At 39.1% G+C, this 18,598-nt stretch overlaps 1 protein-coding gene across 17 annotated transcripts in view; it reads left to right on the top strand.

Moving 5' to 3' along the window:
• kcnt1b (potassium sodium-activated channel subfamily T member 1b) overlaps nucleotides 1-18,598 on the top strand; it is a 68,879-nt gene that overhangs the window by 34,080 nt on the left and 16,201 nt on the right. For 12 of the 17 annotated variants that reach the window (XR_010664765.1, XR_010664766.1, XM_065948276.1 and 9 more), the window contains 18 exons: nucleotides 2,035-2,114; nucleotides 3,637-3,742; nucleotides 4,443-4,499; nucleotides 4,634-4,682; nucleotides 4,882-4,941; nucleotides 6,572-6,646; nucleotides 6,990-7,073; nucleotides 8,416-8,510; nucleotides 9,615-9,795; nucleotides 10,325-10,489; nucleotides 11,113-11,249; nucleotides 12,272-12,335; nucleotides 12,599-12,707; nucleotides 12,802-12,910; nucleotides 16,328-16,477; nucleotides 16,573-16,808; nucleotides 17,205-17,225; nucleotides 17,868-18,081. Coding sequence is in view for 15 of the 17 variants with exons in the window: in XM_065948276.1 (XP_065804348.1) it covers nucleotides 2,035-2,114; nucleotides 3,637-3,742; nucleotides 4,443-4,499; nucleotides 4,634-4,682; nucleotides 4,882-4,941; nucleotides 6,572-6,646; nucleotides 6,990-7,073; nucleotides 8,416-8,510; nucleotides 9,615-9,795; nucleotides 10,325-10,489; nucleotides 11,113-11,249; nucleotides 12,272-12,335; nucleotides 12,599-12,707; nucleotides 12,802-12,910; nucleotides 16,328-16,477; nucleotides 16,573-16,808; nucleotides 17,205-17,225; nucleotides 17,868-18,081 (1,992 nt within the window). In the remaining 2 variants the exon portion in view is untranslated. The remainder of the gene's footprint in view (nucleotides 1-2,034; nucleotides 2,115-3,636; nucleotides 3,743-4,442; nucleotides 4,500-4,633; nucleotides 4,683-4,881; nucleotides 4,942-6,571; nucleotides 6,647-6,989; nucleotides 7,074-8,415; nucleotides 8,511-9,614; nucleotides 9,796-10,324; nucleotides 10,490-11,112; nucleotides 11,250-12,271; nucleotides 12,336-12,598; nucleotides 12,708-12,801; nucleotides 12,911-16,327; nucleotides 16,478-16,572; nucleotides 16,809-17,204; nucleotides 17,226-17,867; nucleotides 18,082-18,598) is intronic. The other 5 variants (XM_065948288.1, XM_065948304.1, XM_065948315.1 and 2 more) reach the window with 1 other exon arrangement.

Below are 18,598 nucleotides of genomic sequence, written 5' to 3' on the forward strand. Positions count from 1 at the left end.
CCTCCATGCTCATTAGTGACAACAAGCTCCCCACATTACACAAGGTGTTAATATGTGCATGTCTCATCTTAAACACCTAATTGGAGCATCACTCGTGCTTACAGTAAGTTTTTTTTGGTCATGGCCCACCCGCCCCCAAAAGCCATTTGTCCATTATTTCCTCTCAAACCTTGATTACCGTCAGATTTCTCGTTAATTGCGTCATAAATGAGAAAACATGAGAAACATTGATTTGAGGTTCTGTAGTTTTAAAACAGGAGGTGATCAATTATTAATTCACACTTTGTGTTAGTCCCTAATATAAACCAGACTGTCCGCTCAGTGTATGAAAAATAGGTCTTAATTTATTGAATAACCTGCATAATTCAACGCTCACCGGAACAGATAGAGACGTGCATATATAAAGCTTTTCTCTGTCCTATTTGTGCACTAAGAACATGCTTTGTTCCCCATTTTTCCGGGAAATCTTCACAAAAACACAATTATAACACTGGCATGATTAACATTACCATGAGGCAAGAGGGCTCAATTTCTACTGTGCGTTTCAAACAGAGAGGCAATTCAAAGGGCTTAACAGAGGCACAGAAGGTGCTGCAATGATAATTTGATTTCAGTTAGAAACTAAAACTAGAATAAAACCCAATGACAATTGTAGTTTCTGTCGGAAATAAATGTAGACGTCAGTGCAGTTTTAAGTTGCAAACAGCTACAAAAAATTGTTTTTTAAAAAATAATCTAGAGACAGTGTTTTTTAACTAAGACTTGAAATTGCTTACACTTTGGGATATGCAGTCTTCTATCATTTCAAGAATGTCTCATTTCAAGGGATTGTTCTGCACCCTAAAGCAGGATGTCAGACACCTAAATACTGTTTGTGGAGCCACTAAAATGTATCTTTGCATCTATTTTCAAACTGTCTTTGTAGTAGTATTGTTTTTTTCTTTCTTAGAAGTAGAGATTTGGACCAGAAAATATATGTCATGGTTCTTACTAGGCTGATTGTTAAAAAGGAAATGATGATTATATGTGTTGTTTTTTTTTGCTACTGTCAGTAAGACCAACCGCTTAAATGTGTGGTTATATTCTATTCAATTCTTGCATGACTTCACTTGACTCTCTTGCACTGAGTCCAAAGCCAAGAAAAATGTGTAAAACTTAAAATAAGAAAAAATAAGAAAAACTCACACAGAAGGGTACAAAAAATCCTCAGACAGCTGGGCAGGGCAGCTCTCAGCAAAGCCTACATGAGCAAAAATAAAATTGCTTGTTTGTTTGGGATTGTCAGCTGTGGATTGGTTGTTGTAGTAAGTATTATCGGCAGTATTACACATGTACAGGGGGATAAACTCTGATACACTGCAGTACCTATGTTTTTAATGTGTGCCCCAAAGCAGCCTGTCTGTGTTTGGAACAAATGAAGGTCTGTGCTTCCCTTATGGCTCAGGCTTTGGCTATTACAGATACCTGAAAGCGGGATCAAATTGTTGCTTTTTGGTATCATGACAATAAGAAAATAAATAATATGTCCAGGTGTTACCAAATATCTTGTGGCTTTGGGTTTTAATTTTAAAAAGTTTTTGCACATTTTAAATAAAGAAAACAGTTTGTTCTGTTTTTATTGCCTTGAAGGTTTTTTGAAAGTTTGCCATTTTGGCAGAAAGTTGTGTATATCTTTGTATGTCCCTATGTTATCATTCCTAAAACTTTGGTATTATAATGCATCATGTTTAAAATGCACAAATGTAAAATGCAAAACGTTTAACTGAGATCAAGCTTGAATGCAAACCTGACTGCATGCTTGAATTGACCTAAACAACAAAACACTTCTACTTATTGTTACCTTTCCTGTAACTGGACCCATTTTAACAAATAGTATCAATACAAATCCACTGCTTTGTCTCACACCCGATTATTAAGAATATTTAAGAGATTTTTTTTCCTTGTGTTCTCTGTGTGCGTGTGTGTTGGCAGTCGGTTCCATGTGCATGCTCACCTTTCTACAATCTCACTGACATCTGTCACCTTTCCCCGCAGGGTGCAGGTGGAATTCTACGTCAATGAAAACACCTTCAAGGAGAGGCTGAAGCTTTTCTTTATCAAAAACCAAAGGTCAAGTAAGTACAGCTGACGGGGAACATCACACCATTCTCCTCAGTTCCCATAACGGTCAGAGGCTTGCTGCTACAGTAGAAGTGCTCAAAGCTAAATGAACATATAAAAGCATATTGTAGGAAATTGCAGGCCGTGATGACGCATTTCCAATTTTTGTCTCAGATGGGGTTTCATTATTACATTTGCTGCCTCATTGTGAAAATCTGTTTATGGGTGATCCAGCAAACAACTGAAGAGTATGGCTCATTAGCCAAGAAACAAGGCAGGGCTGCAGCGCTTTTCTCTAAAGGAGATGAGACTGGTAATGCAAACATATCTCGCGGTACTGCTCAGTGTTTTGGTTCATGTGTGTGGAAGCCTTTCATTTGCAACTATCTGTAAAAATGTACACCATGGGAACTCGATGTCTTTGATACGAGAATATGTTTGTGATATATCCACGGCACTGAGATTGGCTCTTCCCTTCGTTCCCTTAACTTCTCATTGTTCACTGAGCCTACACAGTCTTTGACGTAAAACAACAGAGTCTAATGAAAATGTCACCCCTTCGCTTTAGGGGCTCTTCTCTTCTATTCCATCGCAGTGCCATTTGTTTGTCCAGCTTCAAATCATTTTAACATCGATGCTGACTTCATCTGATGAGGTCGTGTCGCCAGTGATTAGTGGCTCCAAAGTCTGATTGGACACAGGGACTACAACCAGCACCACCCTCTGGCTAGCCAGCATGTCTGCAGCCAAGTTTTTGTTCTGCATATTTTAGTGTGTGTGCTTATCAGCATTGGCTTTCAGCTATTCAAACAGTAATTCCTGATTCCACAAATATTTGTATCCCTCTTGGCTTTTTCTGTGCAATCCCATCACTCATTTATGTTGCTGTTTTTATTTTTATTTTATTGTGCTTCTACATGTTAGGAGCCTATGAATGTGCTGGGTGTTGTTTTGTGTTAATCTTAGCGGATCTGAAATGTACGCGTCAGAAGAAATCAGATGTGACAGTTTGCCAGAGCAGCATGGAACTGCATCAGACACGCCACAGGGCTTTGACAAACGGAAAGCCTCTTTAGGCCTTTAACAATGCAATGCAACTTTAACAGCTGGTGTTAAAAAAAATCTGAGATGTGTCTGCATCTATCGTCAGCAGGAGATTTGGATCACAGCAGGGGTCTATTAACTGCAGGGTTGGACTTTTTTATTTTTATTTATCCTTTTCTTAGACAGCTAATCTCGTTGAGAAACCGGGTCTCAATTTTAAGACAGATCTGACAAACATAGCAGCAAGACAACACAAAGTTGGAGACAGATGGTACAGCCATGCACTGAAAAGTAGAGCTTCAATCTCATCAAAACAAGAATTCCAACTTAAAACCCTTGGATGGCAGACACGTGCCTGAAGGTGTGAGATAATTATCAGAGAGATTGTCTTCTTACCAAATCATCAGAGACCTAAACAGACTTCAACTGACACCCCCTCAAAAAACTGACTTTTTCAGGCAATTCATGTGATAAATCTTTGTTGCTCCACAGGCCTGAGAATCCGCCTCTTCAACTTCTCACTGAAGATTCTCACCTGTGCCCTCTACATCCTGAGAGTCAGCCTGGATGACCCAGAGGAGCCCAACTACAAGCCCTGGTGAGAGTTGGACTCTGAATGTTCCAACCCAATGACCATTTATCCCCTATTTAAGATTCCTTGTCGTCTGTACAGTTGCCTGTTATTATATAATGTGTGGTGGAACATCTTCATTGCTATGAAAGACTCATTTGACATCCTGGCCTCAGGTAAAATATGAATATTGAGAAACTTTTTTTTTATGCAGCACTTGTCTTTAATAGTTCATTACTTCTTATATTGTCTAACTTTTCTTCTTCTACTGATTTTAAACCATCCAGATGACTTGGAATTTTTTCCATGAATATTTCCTCATTGGTCTGTTCATAGAGCAGTTATGTAAAAGATATCTTAGCAGTGGATGAATCTTATTTCATTTAGTCCTAATACTTGTATTAAATGTATTCCAAACATCTAAGTCACTAACATTCATTGTTGGCAAACATTGTCTTGGGATGGAGTTTTACAATCTATTTAAAAGCAATTTTATTTGCTGACGATGACATATGAGCAACAAATATCACAGCTAAGTTGTTCCCTCTGTGCATTCTTGTGGAAGTTAAATCTTCCTCATAATGCTCACTGCCAGTGACTTGACTGAAAACACACGCTGAGTTTCTTTTTAATGGTAGAAAACCAACTGATGGAAATCTTTCCCGCTGGGTATGTTTTCAAAAAAAACATTCACACTCCTCTATTTTGTCACTGTTTTTCTACATAGTGCAATATGTGGAAACAACAGTTGGAGTAATGCAACAGACTCATCAAAAATCAACTGGTAAGTTTTGGTCAGTCAAAACGAAGACTAATTTGAAGCTGTAGTGTGTTAATTTATCGGTTGCAACTGCATGCAGAGGCACTGGAGTGAGAGGAAACTTTCTCATGGTTTTCTTTTTTTTTTTTTTTTTACAGGGAATTGATTTTCTGGGTTCACAGACGGGTTCCTGTATGGGCGATCCAGGTGAGAGTAAAGTGCGCATAAATCAAATCCAACTGCATGGACTGAAGTTCAATGCAGGTTTCAACCAAAACACACTCCGAGCAGTTTATAAGATAAAAGCATTGCAGAGCAGAGGAGCTCCTCTGCGAAGGTTTAGCAGCCAGAGGCGATGAGTTTGCAGTTTCTCGGTTCATTAATCTCCCTCTCCCTTCTGCTCCAGGTGTCAGTGGCCTTAATCAGTTTCTTGGAGACCATGCTTATCACATATCTCAGCTACAAGGTGAGGAGCCGGTCCACGGTGCACAGATTCTCTCTTTAATTTATGCCGATGTCTAACAGCAGTCTGATCACACTCTAGCACATCTCGTTTGTTCTCTCGTGTTGGTTGACAGTTTAAGTGCCGAGGTGACAATCGAATATCTATCTGGCCAGGACTTCAGCCGCCAATTTTAGACTCAGACATCAAACACTCTGCCAATGAAGCAAGTTACATAAAGAGGTTTGCAGGGATGGAATATGCAGATAGATTTTTGCCCTTTAAGGACATTATTTTACGGTATCTTGATTAGACGACCTACATTTAAAAAGCACCGCACAGTGTAACTGATAGAACACAACCCAATACACAAAGAGTCACACAAAACCTCTCTGATGTGACAGTACCCTTTAGGTATTTCACACTTTACAAAAATGCAGTTAAGTTTCTTAATGACATAATGCAAAGGTGTTTGTTTTCTGTGTACTTGTTATTTCTTAGTAATGAAGAGTTTAAAGAAAAGCAATCTAAGTTTTCACCTGAGTGCTTTTCATTCAAAAATTCACACTTGATCACCGGTGGCATTCAGGAATATTGAACGTACCCACACCCCCCACAGCTACTAAAGATCAAGCTGACATCTTTCCAGAGTCCAAGTACCGTAAGTCTCAAAGGAGGCTTTTCTTAGCTTGGAATTATCCCCTTTAGCTTTGTTGCCATGGGACTTTAAGTGTCTCTTTGATAGGTTGCTGCGCAGATTTCAGCCTCACTCCCTGTGGTGACCTTCTTAAGTTTGAGCTGAGTTGAATTATTTGCTGTTTTTTTTGTTGTTGTTGATTTTTTTTTTTCTTCCAGTTTGGTCTGTATCCAAGGACTTGTATTACAAATATTTTATGGGGAGCAAATGACATGTACCCTTGTAAATTGTGTTGGTGCCAGAAACTTTTCATATGATTGATAAGCGTTTTAAAAATCTCTATAACAGAATTGTCCACGGAGCTGCACCTTGTAAACTTTGCTGCGCTCTTTATCACTCACTGAGTTTGCAGTTGGCTACAATGATATTTTTAATGTGTTAAATTGCGATGCTATATTTTGTTCCAGAACTGTACTGCACTGTATTTTACCAGTGGCAAAGTGTCTCCTGTCCTGTCGACGATAAACTTTCGGTTGTTAAAATAAAAAAAGCTTAGATGTCCTGTAAGGCCTTATTTGAATATTTAATTCAGCCTGTAATATTGCAATGCTTTAAATAAACTGTAGTTAACATGTCTAAAGAAAACAGCAGAGAGTGCAGTCTTCATTGGAAGTGTAGCTATGATGAAGAGATGATAGACAACAAAGGGTTATGGTTGTAGTATTGTTAATTATCTTTCTGTTTAAACTGTTAGATGGTAACTAAGGATTATTAAAAGGCTGCAAAAACAAGCAACAGAAACAGGTGGATGGAGTCTTTTTTCAACTGGACAGCTCCGGCCCTGTTTGAATAAGATCAAAGTAGCCTCTTTTTTTTAATAAGGGTTTACTACTCTTGACCAATAGAACATAATAAGGACCTGGAACTGAATGAACAATACTGTGTTCCTGTCTTGTTTTCTTGTCACAGCTGACTTCCTCAATTCATTAATTTTTTTCGCTTCACTTTCCTTTCAAGGGGAACATTTGGGAGCAGATTTTCCAAATATCCTTCATATTGGAGATGATCAATACAGTGCCATTCATAATCACAGTGAGTAATCCACTTAATCAATTCATCACTTAATCTGTCCTCATTTAGGCTTCAGGCAAAGTTTGTTCTGAGGAATCCAATGATCTAATTGAAGGCCTCAATGCCAAAATAACATAATACCAGATTTAACATTTCACCACCCAACTAAATGTACCTACAGGTACAAATAAAGGAACCTGAACCTGAACCACCCTAATACTGCAAACTGACAAAACTCCCCTAGAAGGGATTATCCTTTATTTCTCTGCAATGAAGATAATGAGTTCTAATTGCATGTATTGTATATGAACTAATTTGTATTTCAATCTTACGTCTTTCATGTTTCCTTCCCTTCTACCTAAAGATCTTCTGGGCTCCACTGAGAAACATTTTCGTCCCTGTGTTTCTAAACTGCTGGCTAGCCAAAGGCGCCCTGGAGAACATGATTGTAAGTATTCACATAAAGCTACTCTGCTATACAAACTAAAGCTCTATTGAAGTGAAGAGCAACACACAACACTTCTTTTTGTTTTCTTTTGAAGGCTTTTCAGGCACGTTTTTTTAACTGTGGCGGCCATGTTGGAGGTCCTCAGCTCATTAATAATAATGTGTCGATTTAGATTAGCTGTGCAAACAGAATTCAATTACACACTCTAAGTTCACTGTTTCTGGTTGGCTGACTTTTTGCAAACAAATCGTATTTCATTACTTTAGCAAAGAAGCTTTTTTCAGCCAGTGTTATTAGCCACATTAGTTTCAGTAACATTGTTAGCCTCCTGGCTAATTAGTTGGCTGTTAGAGCTATGCCGACCTTTTGCTGAAGTTAGTTGCCTCGAGGAGAGAAGATGAAATGTGATAAATGACACAGTTGACTGAAATAATGAATACAACTCAGGCTCTTTACTTTAAGTCCACACTAGTATGTTTCTTGTCGAGATAGCTATACAGCAAACTGGCTTTTGCTCCCATGCCTTCAGTTAATCTTCATCTCCACATTAGCTGCAGTGCCTGGGAGCTCGTGGTGCAACCGAAAACACAGTATTTTTGAAAGAAAAGCAAAACCCAGAGACAAGCCAGGGCAAAAGAAAAAAAGGTAGCAAATGCTGGCAAGACAAAATAGGACAAAGTGCTACAAAACGACATTGAAACTAAGCAGGGATAAAAAGGCCTGCTGCTCGATGTTCTGGTGTTGTAGTATGAGTGTTGTCCAGGATTAACTGTGGCTGCAGAGTGACTGGTTCACAAAATACATGAGATGATATCCAGCTGGTAGTGTAACGTGTGTTCTCTCACTGTGATTTAGAAGAGACCATGACAGAGTTAGAGCTTCATGCCAAGGCGGTAGATGGGCAGATGGTAGAATCTGAGAGCAAACAGGCCAGCACATGGAGAGAAAGCAGTGACAGTTTGGAGAGGCAGCAGAGGGAGGCGGTGACAGGAGAGAACATGTTAACAAGGTGCAAGTGAAAAATGAGTCGTGAGTGCCGCCGATTCGCAGCAGTAAAGCAGTGTAGGACTGTACTAAACTTTCCTCATTCATACTGAGAAAATGTTTTATATAGTTTTAAGAAAATCTATAGAAAAGGACTGTTACTGCCTTTTCTTGCATTCCTATTGTATGTCTTTGTCCTCACTATTTTTACTGAGAACTTACAAATGATATGTACAAATTGAAAATCCTGTTTCAATTCATGATCACTCGTTTGAATACAGAGAAAAAAAAAACAGTATACGCCTAAAAGAGGCCAATCAGTCAACTGTGATCTTAAAATCTCTTTTCCTACCTCCAGAATGATTTCCATCGAGCCATCCAGAGGACCCACTCTGCCATGTTCAACCAGGTGTTCATCCTCATTTGCACCTTACTGTGTCTGGTTTTCACGGGGTGAGTCAGTGAACTTCTTTTTCTTGCTGTGAGTCACAGAAATGAAACTCTGACCATGGAGGATCAGAAGCTTGTACTGACCTTAGATGCAAAAGTGTTCACTTAGTAATACAGTGTCTCTCTCGCTGTTGGCAATGTGATCTGGACGAGGCAGAATAGTTGGAAGAAGCTATGTATGTTTTGAAGTGGAAGAGAAGTTATTCAACATTTATTGGAAGCAGACACAGTGATCTGATATCGGCACAGTAGGGTTGCCAAAGGTGCACAGTTTCTCTGAAAGACTGAAATCTGACTAAAGAAGAAAAAAGTAAAAGACTATGAAAAAATAACAAAATGTAAAGTGTATGGGTTAGCTAATATTATTTAGCCACTTAGCTTAAGTTGCTAAAAAGAAAAAAAAGGTAAATATGAAAGTATTTGGAAATGTGCATATAATACTCTCGAGATCCTGGCACTTGCTTCGTGGAGTTTATACCTTTTGGCTAAAATAAAAATGGCCAGCAGGAACATATGTACATTTTGCTATTGAACTGTTGGATATCAGGCCATGTGCTAAAATAGGCTACAAAAGGGAGGTTTAATGCAAATAAAATACAACAGTTTAAATTGTTAAATGGAGGGGAAAACCTTGCAGATGATTTACCTTCTCCATGCTTGATACCTCTTAAATATACTTCAATCAAAGCTGACACTTCTATGGTTTTAGATCTTTGTCAGCCTCTGTGTGCCTTGGCCAGCACCAAACATCCTTCACTCCAATCTGTCCAGATAGACAACCTCATTCCCCTGTGCCTCTGGGTTTCATTAAATCTCCGCCTTATCAATGAGAATGAATTAGCCCAAGTGGTGAGGTGAAACCAACTGAGCAATCAATAGTGTCACTTCAAATGACATACAGAGCAGGACCTTAAGCTGTATTGACTCTCGTACCCTTTGATCACAGGCAAATTGGACTTGATATCCAGCCCCCCAGGCTCAACCATAACACTCAGACAGATTACACAATGAAGTATAACTTTACATGTTTAATTTGAATTAGCCTGACCTGTAGGGGGTATGTCTTTGCACCTTCAAGACGCTTAATAATTGCTTCATTTTCTGCAGAGCCTGTGGGATCCAGCATCTAGAGAGAGCCGGGAAGCACCTGACTCTGTTTGACTCGTTTTATTTCTGCATCGTCACCTTCTCCACTGTGGGCTACGGGGATGTAACGCCGCAAATTTGGCCTTCCCAGCTGCTGGTGGTCATTCTCATCTGTGTTGCTCTGGTTGTGCTCCCACTGCAGGTAGTGATTCTGGTTAACTCCTTTTTTCCCCCCCCATCAAACAGGAGAGATTGTTTCCAAAATGTGTCCTGTGTTATAATCAGAATTTTGTTGATGTTGAAAATCTATCTGACGTTCATCAGCTATGATATGACATTTTCTTGCAGCTATCTTAGACTGACAGCAATTAAAGATCTGATTCGGTGCTTACGTGTCTGACATATTTGGCTGTCGAAAAAGTCTTAAAATCTCACTCACTATTCAGGCCGAGTCTTTCTGGCTCAGACGATCTGCGTGATAAATGAACCTATTTACTGTGTAATTTATTTTAAAAGACCACAAACAGGTTCATCACTTGAAATAGTGTTTACTGTCCCTGCAGAGCAAATTGGGTGAGAAATAGAAATCAACTCCTGCTGCAGGCAAACTAGAGCATCAGCAGTTTTCACTCCAGTGATTTTCACCATCTGTGTCCAAACAACAAATCAGTCTTGGTTTTTCGTTCTTGCTGTCTTGACACCACAACGATGTTGTTTGTCATTGCTGTCAGTTTGAAGAACTTGCGTACCTTTGGATGGAGAGCCAAAAGTTAGGAGGAAACTACAGTCGCCACCGGGCACAGACAGAGAAGCATGTGGTTTTGTGTGTCAGCTCGCTCAAGATTGATCTGCTGATGGATTTCCTAAACGAGTTCTACGCTCATCCCAGACTACAGGTATCAATCAACTGCATGACAGTGGCTGAATACTATTTCCTTATTTATACTTTTTTTGTTTTGTTTTAGGGCTGTCAAACGATTGCATTTAAAAAATTGTGATTAATCCCCAAATTTCTGGACCATGATTAATCGCATTTTTCACATTTCAAAATAAAGTTGTAAGGCTTTTATTTTGAAATTGTTTACGTTTTAAGATGAGAGCAATTACTTGCAGTTTGAATTCAACCCTGCTTTTATTTAGAAATACATACGTATGAACCTTCTTGTAGATTGAAGGCTACCAAATAAAGGAACTTGCAGTGATGTCGTTCTTTTCCATCACTGTGACTACAGGGAGACACTGCAGAGGCTTATCCACGGTGCGCCTAAAGGGACTAAATACATGTGATTGATTGCAGTTAAAAAAAAACATTGCATTAATTTCAGACAGCTCAAATCTAAATGTATGTTTCAGTTTTTCAGGAAGTCGTTTGTTTAGTATTGCAGTTTAAAAACGATATTCATGAAAAATACAAGAAGTATTTTTTTTCCAGAAGAGTTGTTAATTGTTAGTGACATTATAGCTTCAAATGTGCTACTATGATTGAAATACAAATCATTTTTTATCACTTATATTGCAGGACTACTATGTGGTGATCCTGTGTCCAACAGAGATAGACATTCAGGTTCGCAGAATCCTCCAAATCCCTCTTTGGTCCCAGAGGGTCATCTACCTTCAAGGATCTGCCCTCAAAGACCAGGACCTGATGAGGGCCAAGTGAGTGAAACATGCTGTATTTAAACCAACACAAATGCCTAGAGAAAATGAAAAATGTATGCACGTTGGTGCTTTCACATTGCATTTAAGCTTCTATGCTAGTTGTATCAGTGAGGATGTGACTGAAAGATGTATTTATATGAAATGATAGCCGCCTGTCTAGACAGCTGGTAGATGTAGTCTGCTTCGACACTTCTGAATCCCATTAAAAGTTCCAAATGAAAACTGACATTACTTCAATTTGGAATGAACAGTTGAAGTTCTCAACTAGCAGATTCTTGAGTCCTTGGAGTGCAGACAGAGTATGAGATACTTATGAGTCTACTTGGCTGCCCTCTGCTTGCACATTAGTGTAATGTGATGTCACTCTACAGCACACTGATCATGTGCTCGTATCATACATGGGCAGTAATAGAAAATGTGATTGATCACATTTGAATTTGCTCGTCCTCCAACATTTTTCTAAATATTGCAGCTTTGCATTCTGGTCAACTTGTGATGTGAAACCAATAAAACGGGTATTTGTAAGTACATCTCTGCAGCACATGACGATGTGAAATCAAAGTCATAAATCAGTCAGGGAGCAATCCTTTTATTAAAGAGCCCCTCTTCATGTTTATGTGAAGTTGTGCAGGTAATATGACAATTTCATGCACTGACGTGTAAAATAATTCATTAATTCAGGTAAAAGCCTCTTACATGCTTCAGCCGTGCTGTGCTAAAATAGTTTTTTAATAACCATTTCATGTTTTAGCTCTCTTCAGAGCACGTGAGTTTCCTGACATGAATGAAAGAGCTCTGCGCCTCAAGTGTTGCCAGAACCGCACTTTAATGTACAGCAGATGTTTTGTTCATGCTAGCATGCTTTTTAAACTTTGTCAGCCATTGTCTCCGGAAATAAACGCTCATCCCCTCGTTAATTTTATGTTTGATTTAATTTATTTTTCACAGTCATCAACCTCTTATCCTGTCTGTGTTTCTTTCTCATTTCTTTCTAATTCTATTTCTCCATCAATCCAAAGGATGGACGACGCTGAAGCCTGCTTCATCCTCAGCAGCAGGAACGAGGTCGACCGCACTGCTGCTGTAAGTCACATCGACAGAAATTTGTCGAAGCAGCTGTGAAAATAAACTCTCTTTCAGTGATAATAATTTCTCTTCACACTCTACGTCCTTAATAAATTAGAGAGTCCGGGGTATCTGCATTAGGTCATGACTCTCTTGAAATTGCTATTGAGTATTGAAAGCCCATTGAGCGGCTGAGGCAAACTTCATGGTCCATAACATTTTGATTGCATTTACAAAGAAGTCCGTGCTTGAGTAAAATAAATTAATCTCTTCTTCCACAGGATCACCAGACTATTTTGAGGGCTTGGGCAGCGAAAGACTTTGCTCCAAACTGCCCTCTCTATGTCCAAATTCTCAAACCAGAAAATAAATTCCATGTTAAATTTGCAGGTAAGTGCAAGAAGAACACCTACATAGAGAAATGCAGTTATACTGTCTTTGTGTTAACACTCACTATATATATGCAATTTATCATTCCAATTAGATCATGTCGTATGTGAAGAGGAGTTCAAGTATGCCATGTTGGCGCTGAACTGTGTGTGTCCGGCCACGTCTACCTTAGTCACACTCCTGGTCCACACCTCCAGAGGACAGTGAGTACACCCTTATATTTTATATTTTACCATGACTGGGATTCATTCAAGCATATATGGATTGACAGTAAGATCCAGAGTCAGTGTGTCCTTTAGAGTTGTATGGGTTATTGGTATGGTTTCAGACCTTTCTTGCACTTGATGTATTAACATGTTTAAGCATGTAATTAAATCAAATAAAGTGTTTCTCAACGACAGGTTGAAATATGAGCATGGTATCATGGAAGAGTTTTAAAACTTGGGTAATGTTCTTATGTTCTTCACTTTCTTGCTGGGAAGAATAAATCAATAGCACTTTAATAACTGTGAATTAGATATAAAGGTAGTGAAACAGGGGGAAAGAGTTTTTCTGTTCAAAGAAGAACATCAAACGCTGGGTGGCAGGCTTAGTTTTTACGTGTTTGTTTTTCACACATAAATACAAAAAAACATCCCTTATAGGAAATATAAAATAAAATGTAGGGGGGCAGTGGAAATCTGTAATGTCTTAAAAGAACCACTGCCCCAAAAGCTAACAAAAACCAATACATTTGAATTTTGTTGTTCAATAATTGTGATATAATATATTCTTAAAGGTGTTCAATTTTGTATTTAAAAAAAGTTGGGCTCTCAGCGTAAACGTGTTAATTGTTATGTGATTAAAGTCAGAAAATTAGCACATTGTTTTTATCTCATTAATCCGAGGCTTGTTTTCCCTCTCAGTGCACCGTAGTTAAACCACTGCAGTAATGAAAAAGAATGACACTGTTGCACCTTTAAATGGCTCATTTCACTTTCAAAAAAACTCCCAGTCAGCTCAGTTAAGAAGTGAAAAGTAATATCCACGTTGTGACAATAAACCTTTGACTTTGTTACCGTTCCATTCCATTTTCAATAACTTTTCAATCTGTAGCAAGTTCCTTTTTCGATGGTTAAGTCAAATGTCGTAACCTTTCAGCTGCCAGAAATTCCTTAGTTTTCTTTCTAAATAAACACAGGTTTATAAGGAAGTAAGATACCCTTAGATTAAGACAGTACAAATTACAAAATAAAAGCATAACAAAATGTTTTGAAATACAAAATAATTTAATTTCAAACATATGATTAAAATTGCAATTATACAAGATTTACTATTGAAATTCAGCGATTAATCTCGATTAAACTACTAAACCGATTGACAACTATATTAAAAATCATGAAGCAGATGTAGGAACTAGTTCTGCGCAATTATGACCAATTTCATTATTATCACCATGTAAGCATTTTCAATAAACACACTGCAAAAGCTAGAATTTATCACAATAATGACAAACAAAACATATAATTTAAAGAAGCAATGATTAGTCTGTCACGTTAACATCTTACCTGTTGGATAGAGGCCTGAGTATGATGGCCATGCTTTCAAACAACGTTGATTCAGTCTGCGCTAGCTATCAGCTCTCCACAGATTGGTTGTTGCCACTTTAGTGAAGAAAGTAAAGCTTTTTGGATTTCTGTTATTGCACATCCCAATATTGAAGAATGTTATTATCACACATCACATATTTTTCTCATACCATTCAGGCCGAGTAGGAACAAAGTGTTTGTTGTACCGCCATGCTGTGTTCCCTGTTCTCTCTGTTAAGAGTATTTTGGCTCCAGATTCAAACGTACTGAACCGGTGTGAAAGTGGTGTCAAAAGGCCAAATTGGACATTTTGAAAAACGTTGGATCATTTCTTTTGATGTTTTTCGGGGCTATCAAGTAAAACGTTGAAGGACTGTGGTGCTAGTAACACTGGATAACACTGTTTGTCTTGATTTGTATCTTAACAGAAGAAGTAGAGCGTAATATCCTCTTCTCCTTTAACTTTGACTTCACTGATCATTTCCCATGTGGATTTAAATCAGTCAGTGACAGTTCTGCTTCCAGAAAAGCAAACTATGTTCTTTATGTGAAATGTAAACCTTTCTCACTTTCCCTGTTTTGGTAATGTGAAACTAGTTTTAGTGATTATTCATGTGGACAGCCTCAATCCAAGTAGATGGATGAATAATAAAAGATGACATATACTCCTGCTGCAGAGTTTATATTTGTTTTAATCTGCAGAGCTGACTGTTGTACCGTCCCCACAGCACAAACATATCACCGTAAAGTCAGTAAACAACCCTGCTTCTTGTTTGGCTATGAATCCTCCTGTGATTTTGTATTCGCTGTAAGATTGAACTATATTTACCTTCACTACTTTCCACATCTGAAAAATAGCACATCCATTACATTTCCATATTTTGAATATGGACTGTCTCAGGGCATGAAGGTGACAGGAAAGGGGAATAGATGTCTTTATGGCATGTGTTAATTTAATCATCATCATATTGATTAAAAGTAGTAGAGTACAGGAACTGCCTCAATAAACTGACCCTATAGCCTTTTGAATTCCCCCTCTTCTTCTTTTTATTCTTCTTTTCGCTTAATTTTATTCTTGAGTTCAGAATTCAGGAGGCTGGGGAGTGAAAGTTTATATAAGGTCATGAAATGTCTGACAGATGTATTAGTCTGTGGGGAAATTAGAGCTGCTGAGTTGCAAATAATGTCAAATTTAATTCAAACTGCATTCTTATATGATATCAAAAGACCTTTAAGTAATTTAGACAAATTCAAGCAATATATTTTCCAGCCTAGCAGACAGGCGGCACCCCATGTGCGGAGACTATAGGCCTCCCTGGGCGGCTTGATTTCAAGTCCGACTTAGGCTCTATTCCCGCATGTCATTCTCAAGCGGCATCCTCCGCGTTGAAAATAGCCATTAAAAAATGCCTGTATTGCAACAGACATCAACATGTTTACAGCCTGGTATTAAAAAGGATATTGGTCTGATTAGTCATTGTCCTCTTGGGCACACACTGTACTACTTTTTATAACGCATTTGTTGGAGTCATAGTTAGGTGGAGGCTGACCTGATTGACGGGTGGACCCGGTGTAGCGGTTTTTCAGGAGGCTTAAAACCTGCTTCAGCTCTTCGCCTGTCATTAGGTTGTCTGAAAGTTAGGCTGAGACAGGATTTCCAGCATGGCGACCGCCATCGCGAGCCTCCAGAGCCCCCTGCAGTAATCTCTGGGTGACGTCACTCAGATTTTGTCCACTCTTATTTACAGTCTATGGTCATTCCTCAGATTCTCCCCAATTTCCTCCTCAATCCAGTGTCCTCTCAAATAAAGGCATAGAAGCCCCAAAATATATTGTTTAACAAAAAATGTAATGTAAATATTTGAATGCATTATAAATAAAGTCTTTTTGAAGTGATTTAAAATGACCTGAGGATAACAATGGTTGGGGTTTCATACAGTAGACTGGGCGTTATTATATTTCTATAGTAGCCCAAAGCCGTCAAATCAAACACAGAACAAGACTAGATATTACTTAAACCTAAACACTACTCCTTTTATGTTTTTGTTTCAGGGAGGGACAGTTATCCCCAGAGCAGTGGCAGAGAACGTATGGGCGCTGCTCTGGCAACGAGGTCTACCACATCCGCTTGTGTGACAGCAAGTTTTTTGGAGAGTACGATGGAAAGAGCTTCACGTACGCCTCCTTTCATGCCCATAAGAAGTAAGTAGATCTCCTCCCTGCTTAATCTGGAAACATCTCTTCTGAACAAAAGCAGTGGAGCTGATTCCCATTTTGGAACCTGCTTCTGTCCCCAGGTATGGTGTGTGTTTGATCGGCGTAAAGAGAGAAGACAACAAGAGCATCATGCTGAACCCCGGCCCCCGACACATCATGGCTGCTGCCGACACATGCTACTACATCAACATCACCAAGGAGGAGAACTCTGCCTTCATCTTCAAACAAGAGGAGAAGCACAACAAGGGGCTGCCAGTCACAGGCCTCTACGACGCCCCCTCTAGGCTGCCAGTGCACAGCATCATCGCCAGCATGGGTGAGAGTGAGAGCCAGTGACAGCAAAGAACAAAGAGATGATGTGACGATGCCTTAGCTTAGCATGGAATACATAACACTTCATTAGGACATTTCTTAAAATGAAGACATGGAGACATTTTGGCTGTAGCAATGACTCCAAAAATTTACATAAACCACTTTCCTATTATACAATGCCTCCACATCACACATCCACATAAAAAAGAGAAAGTGGTTTCTCTTTTATTGGAGTTTATATACTTTTCATTGCACTCACACTTGAGGGTGGCTGCTGCCTCGCTGATGCTATATGCTTCTGCTGACTGTAATGCATGACTCTTTTTTTTTTTTCTTACATGCATATTTTGCTTTCTTGGCTGACATTATTGTGTTGTGCTTTTTCTTTGACCTGTAAAAGTTGATCAGGCCACGTCATATGGTAAGTTTGTGCATGAAGCGTCCCTTTTTTTCCACTAATTCATCAGTTTATTTGATGGAGTACAATATTCCCAGTTGATCCTGTATCATACTCTCAATGATAGTACATGAATGTTTGACTAACACTTGATTTAATTCAGTAGGGATGATTATTGTTTTTATAAGCTAAAAATTCAATGTTTTGCAGAAAAGATGATACATGTAATATACATATATCATATTTCTGATAATGCGGATATATGTGTGAGCGTATATAATGCATTACATTACATACAGACAACATGTTGTATGTTAAGGACATCTTTGTTGACACTCACACGATGTCAGTACAGCTTGCTTGCCTTGTTGCGGTAGCTTTGAGAGTACACTTACACTGATGGATGATTCAGAAAGTAATACATTCTCTTTCAAGGTCACACTAAGCTGAGCTAAAGGGGGCGGTTGCTGAACAAGCTAAACATGGACCTTATCAATAAACATTCAACTTGAAAAAGTGCACCAGGACAAAAGTGTTTGCTGAGATAAAATAGTCCCGAGTTCAATATGGTATCGTGATTCTAGACCTGTGGACACGTAATAATAAAAGTGCTGCACATGCTATTTCTAACTGCATCTTACACAGTATCCTAATATGATTTTTCAGGAACTGTAGCCATCGATCTCCAGAACCCAGATCCGCCGGAGGAAAGCAGCAAACTGACCTTGCCTACAGAGAACGGAGCAGGAAGCCGCAGACCGAGCATCGCACCTGTCCTGGAGATCGCAGACTCCTCCGCCATTCTACCCTGCGACCTCCTCAGCGACCAATCAGAAGACGAGACCAATCAATCAGACGAGGAGGGCTCTGTAGGCTCAGAGTAAGTAATGACACAAAGGTTAAATTGCAAGAAAAAAAAAAGCAGCTTGGACAAGTGATTGACTCACACAGATTTGTTGGCTTTATCGTGTACATTAAGGTCGGTCCTGCAGCAGTTAAAATGTGAAATGTTCTCATGGCGAACTGGACCATATACTTGATTGATACCACCAATACTCCTCCTTGTCATGTCTCAGTGGTTGAGAGATGGATGGGTTTAGAATAGGCGTGTAATCTGTGTGTCATAGTGCTTTAAGGAGCAGTAATGGCAGTGATGGATGTGTGTGTCATAACAGGAAGGTCAGCACTTTCCCTCCTGAGTGAAGCTTCTGTTGTGTGTCCTGAACACGCTCCTCACACCTCAAAGCCAATCCATCAGTTCAGTGGCCTAGACAGGTAGCCGCCATTAAATCGGCTCAGGTAGTCAGAGGAATCAGCTTATCTCAGCTGCTTTCTTCTTCTTTTCATCCTCTTTGTATATGTTTACATCAAATGGAGAAGCTCTGGGAAATATAGCT

The sequence above is a fragment of the Labrus bergylta genome, chromosome 2, assembly GCF_963930695.1.
Source record: "Labrus bergylta chromosome 2, fLabBer1.1, whole genome shotgun sequence".
Taxonomy (NCBI): Eukaryota; Metazoa; Chordata; class Actinopteri; order Labriformes; family Labridae; genus Labrus; species Labrus bergylta.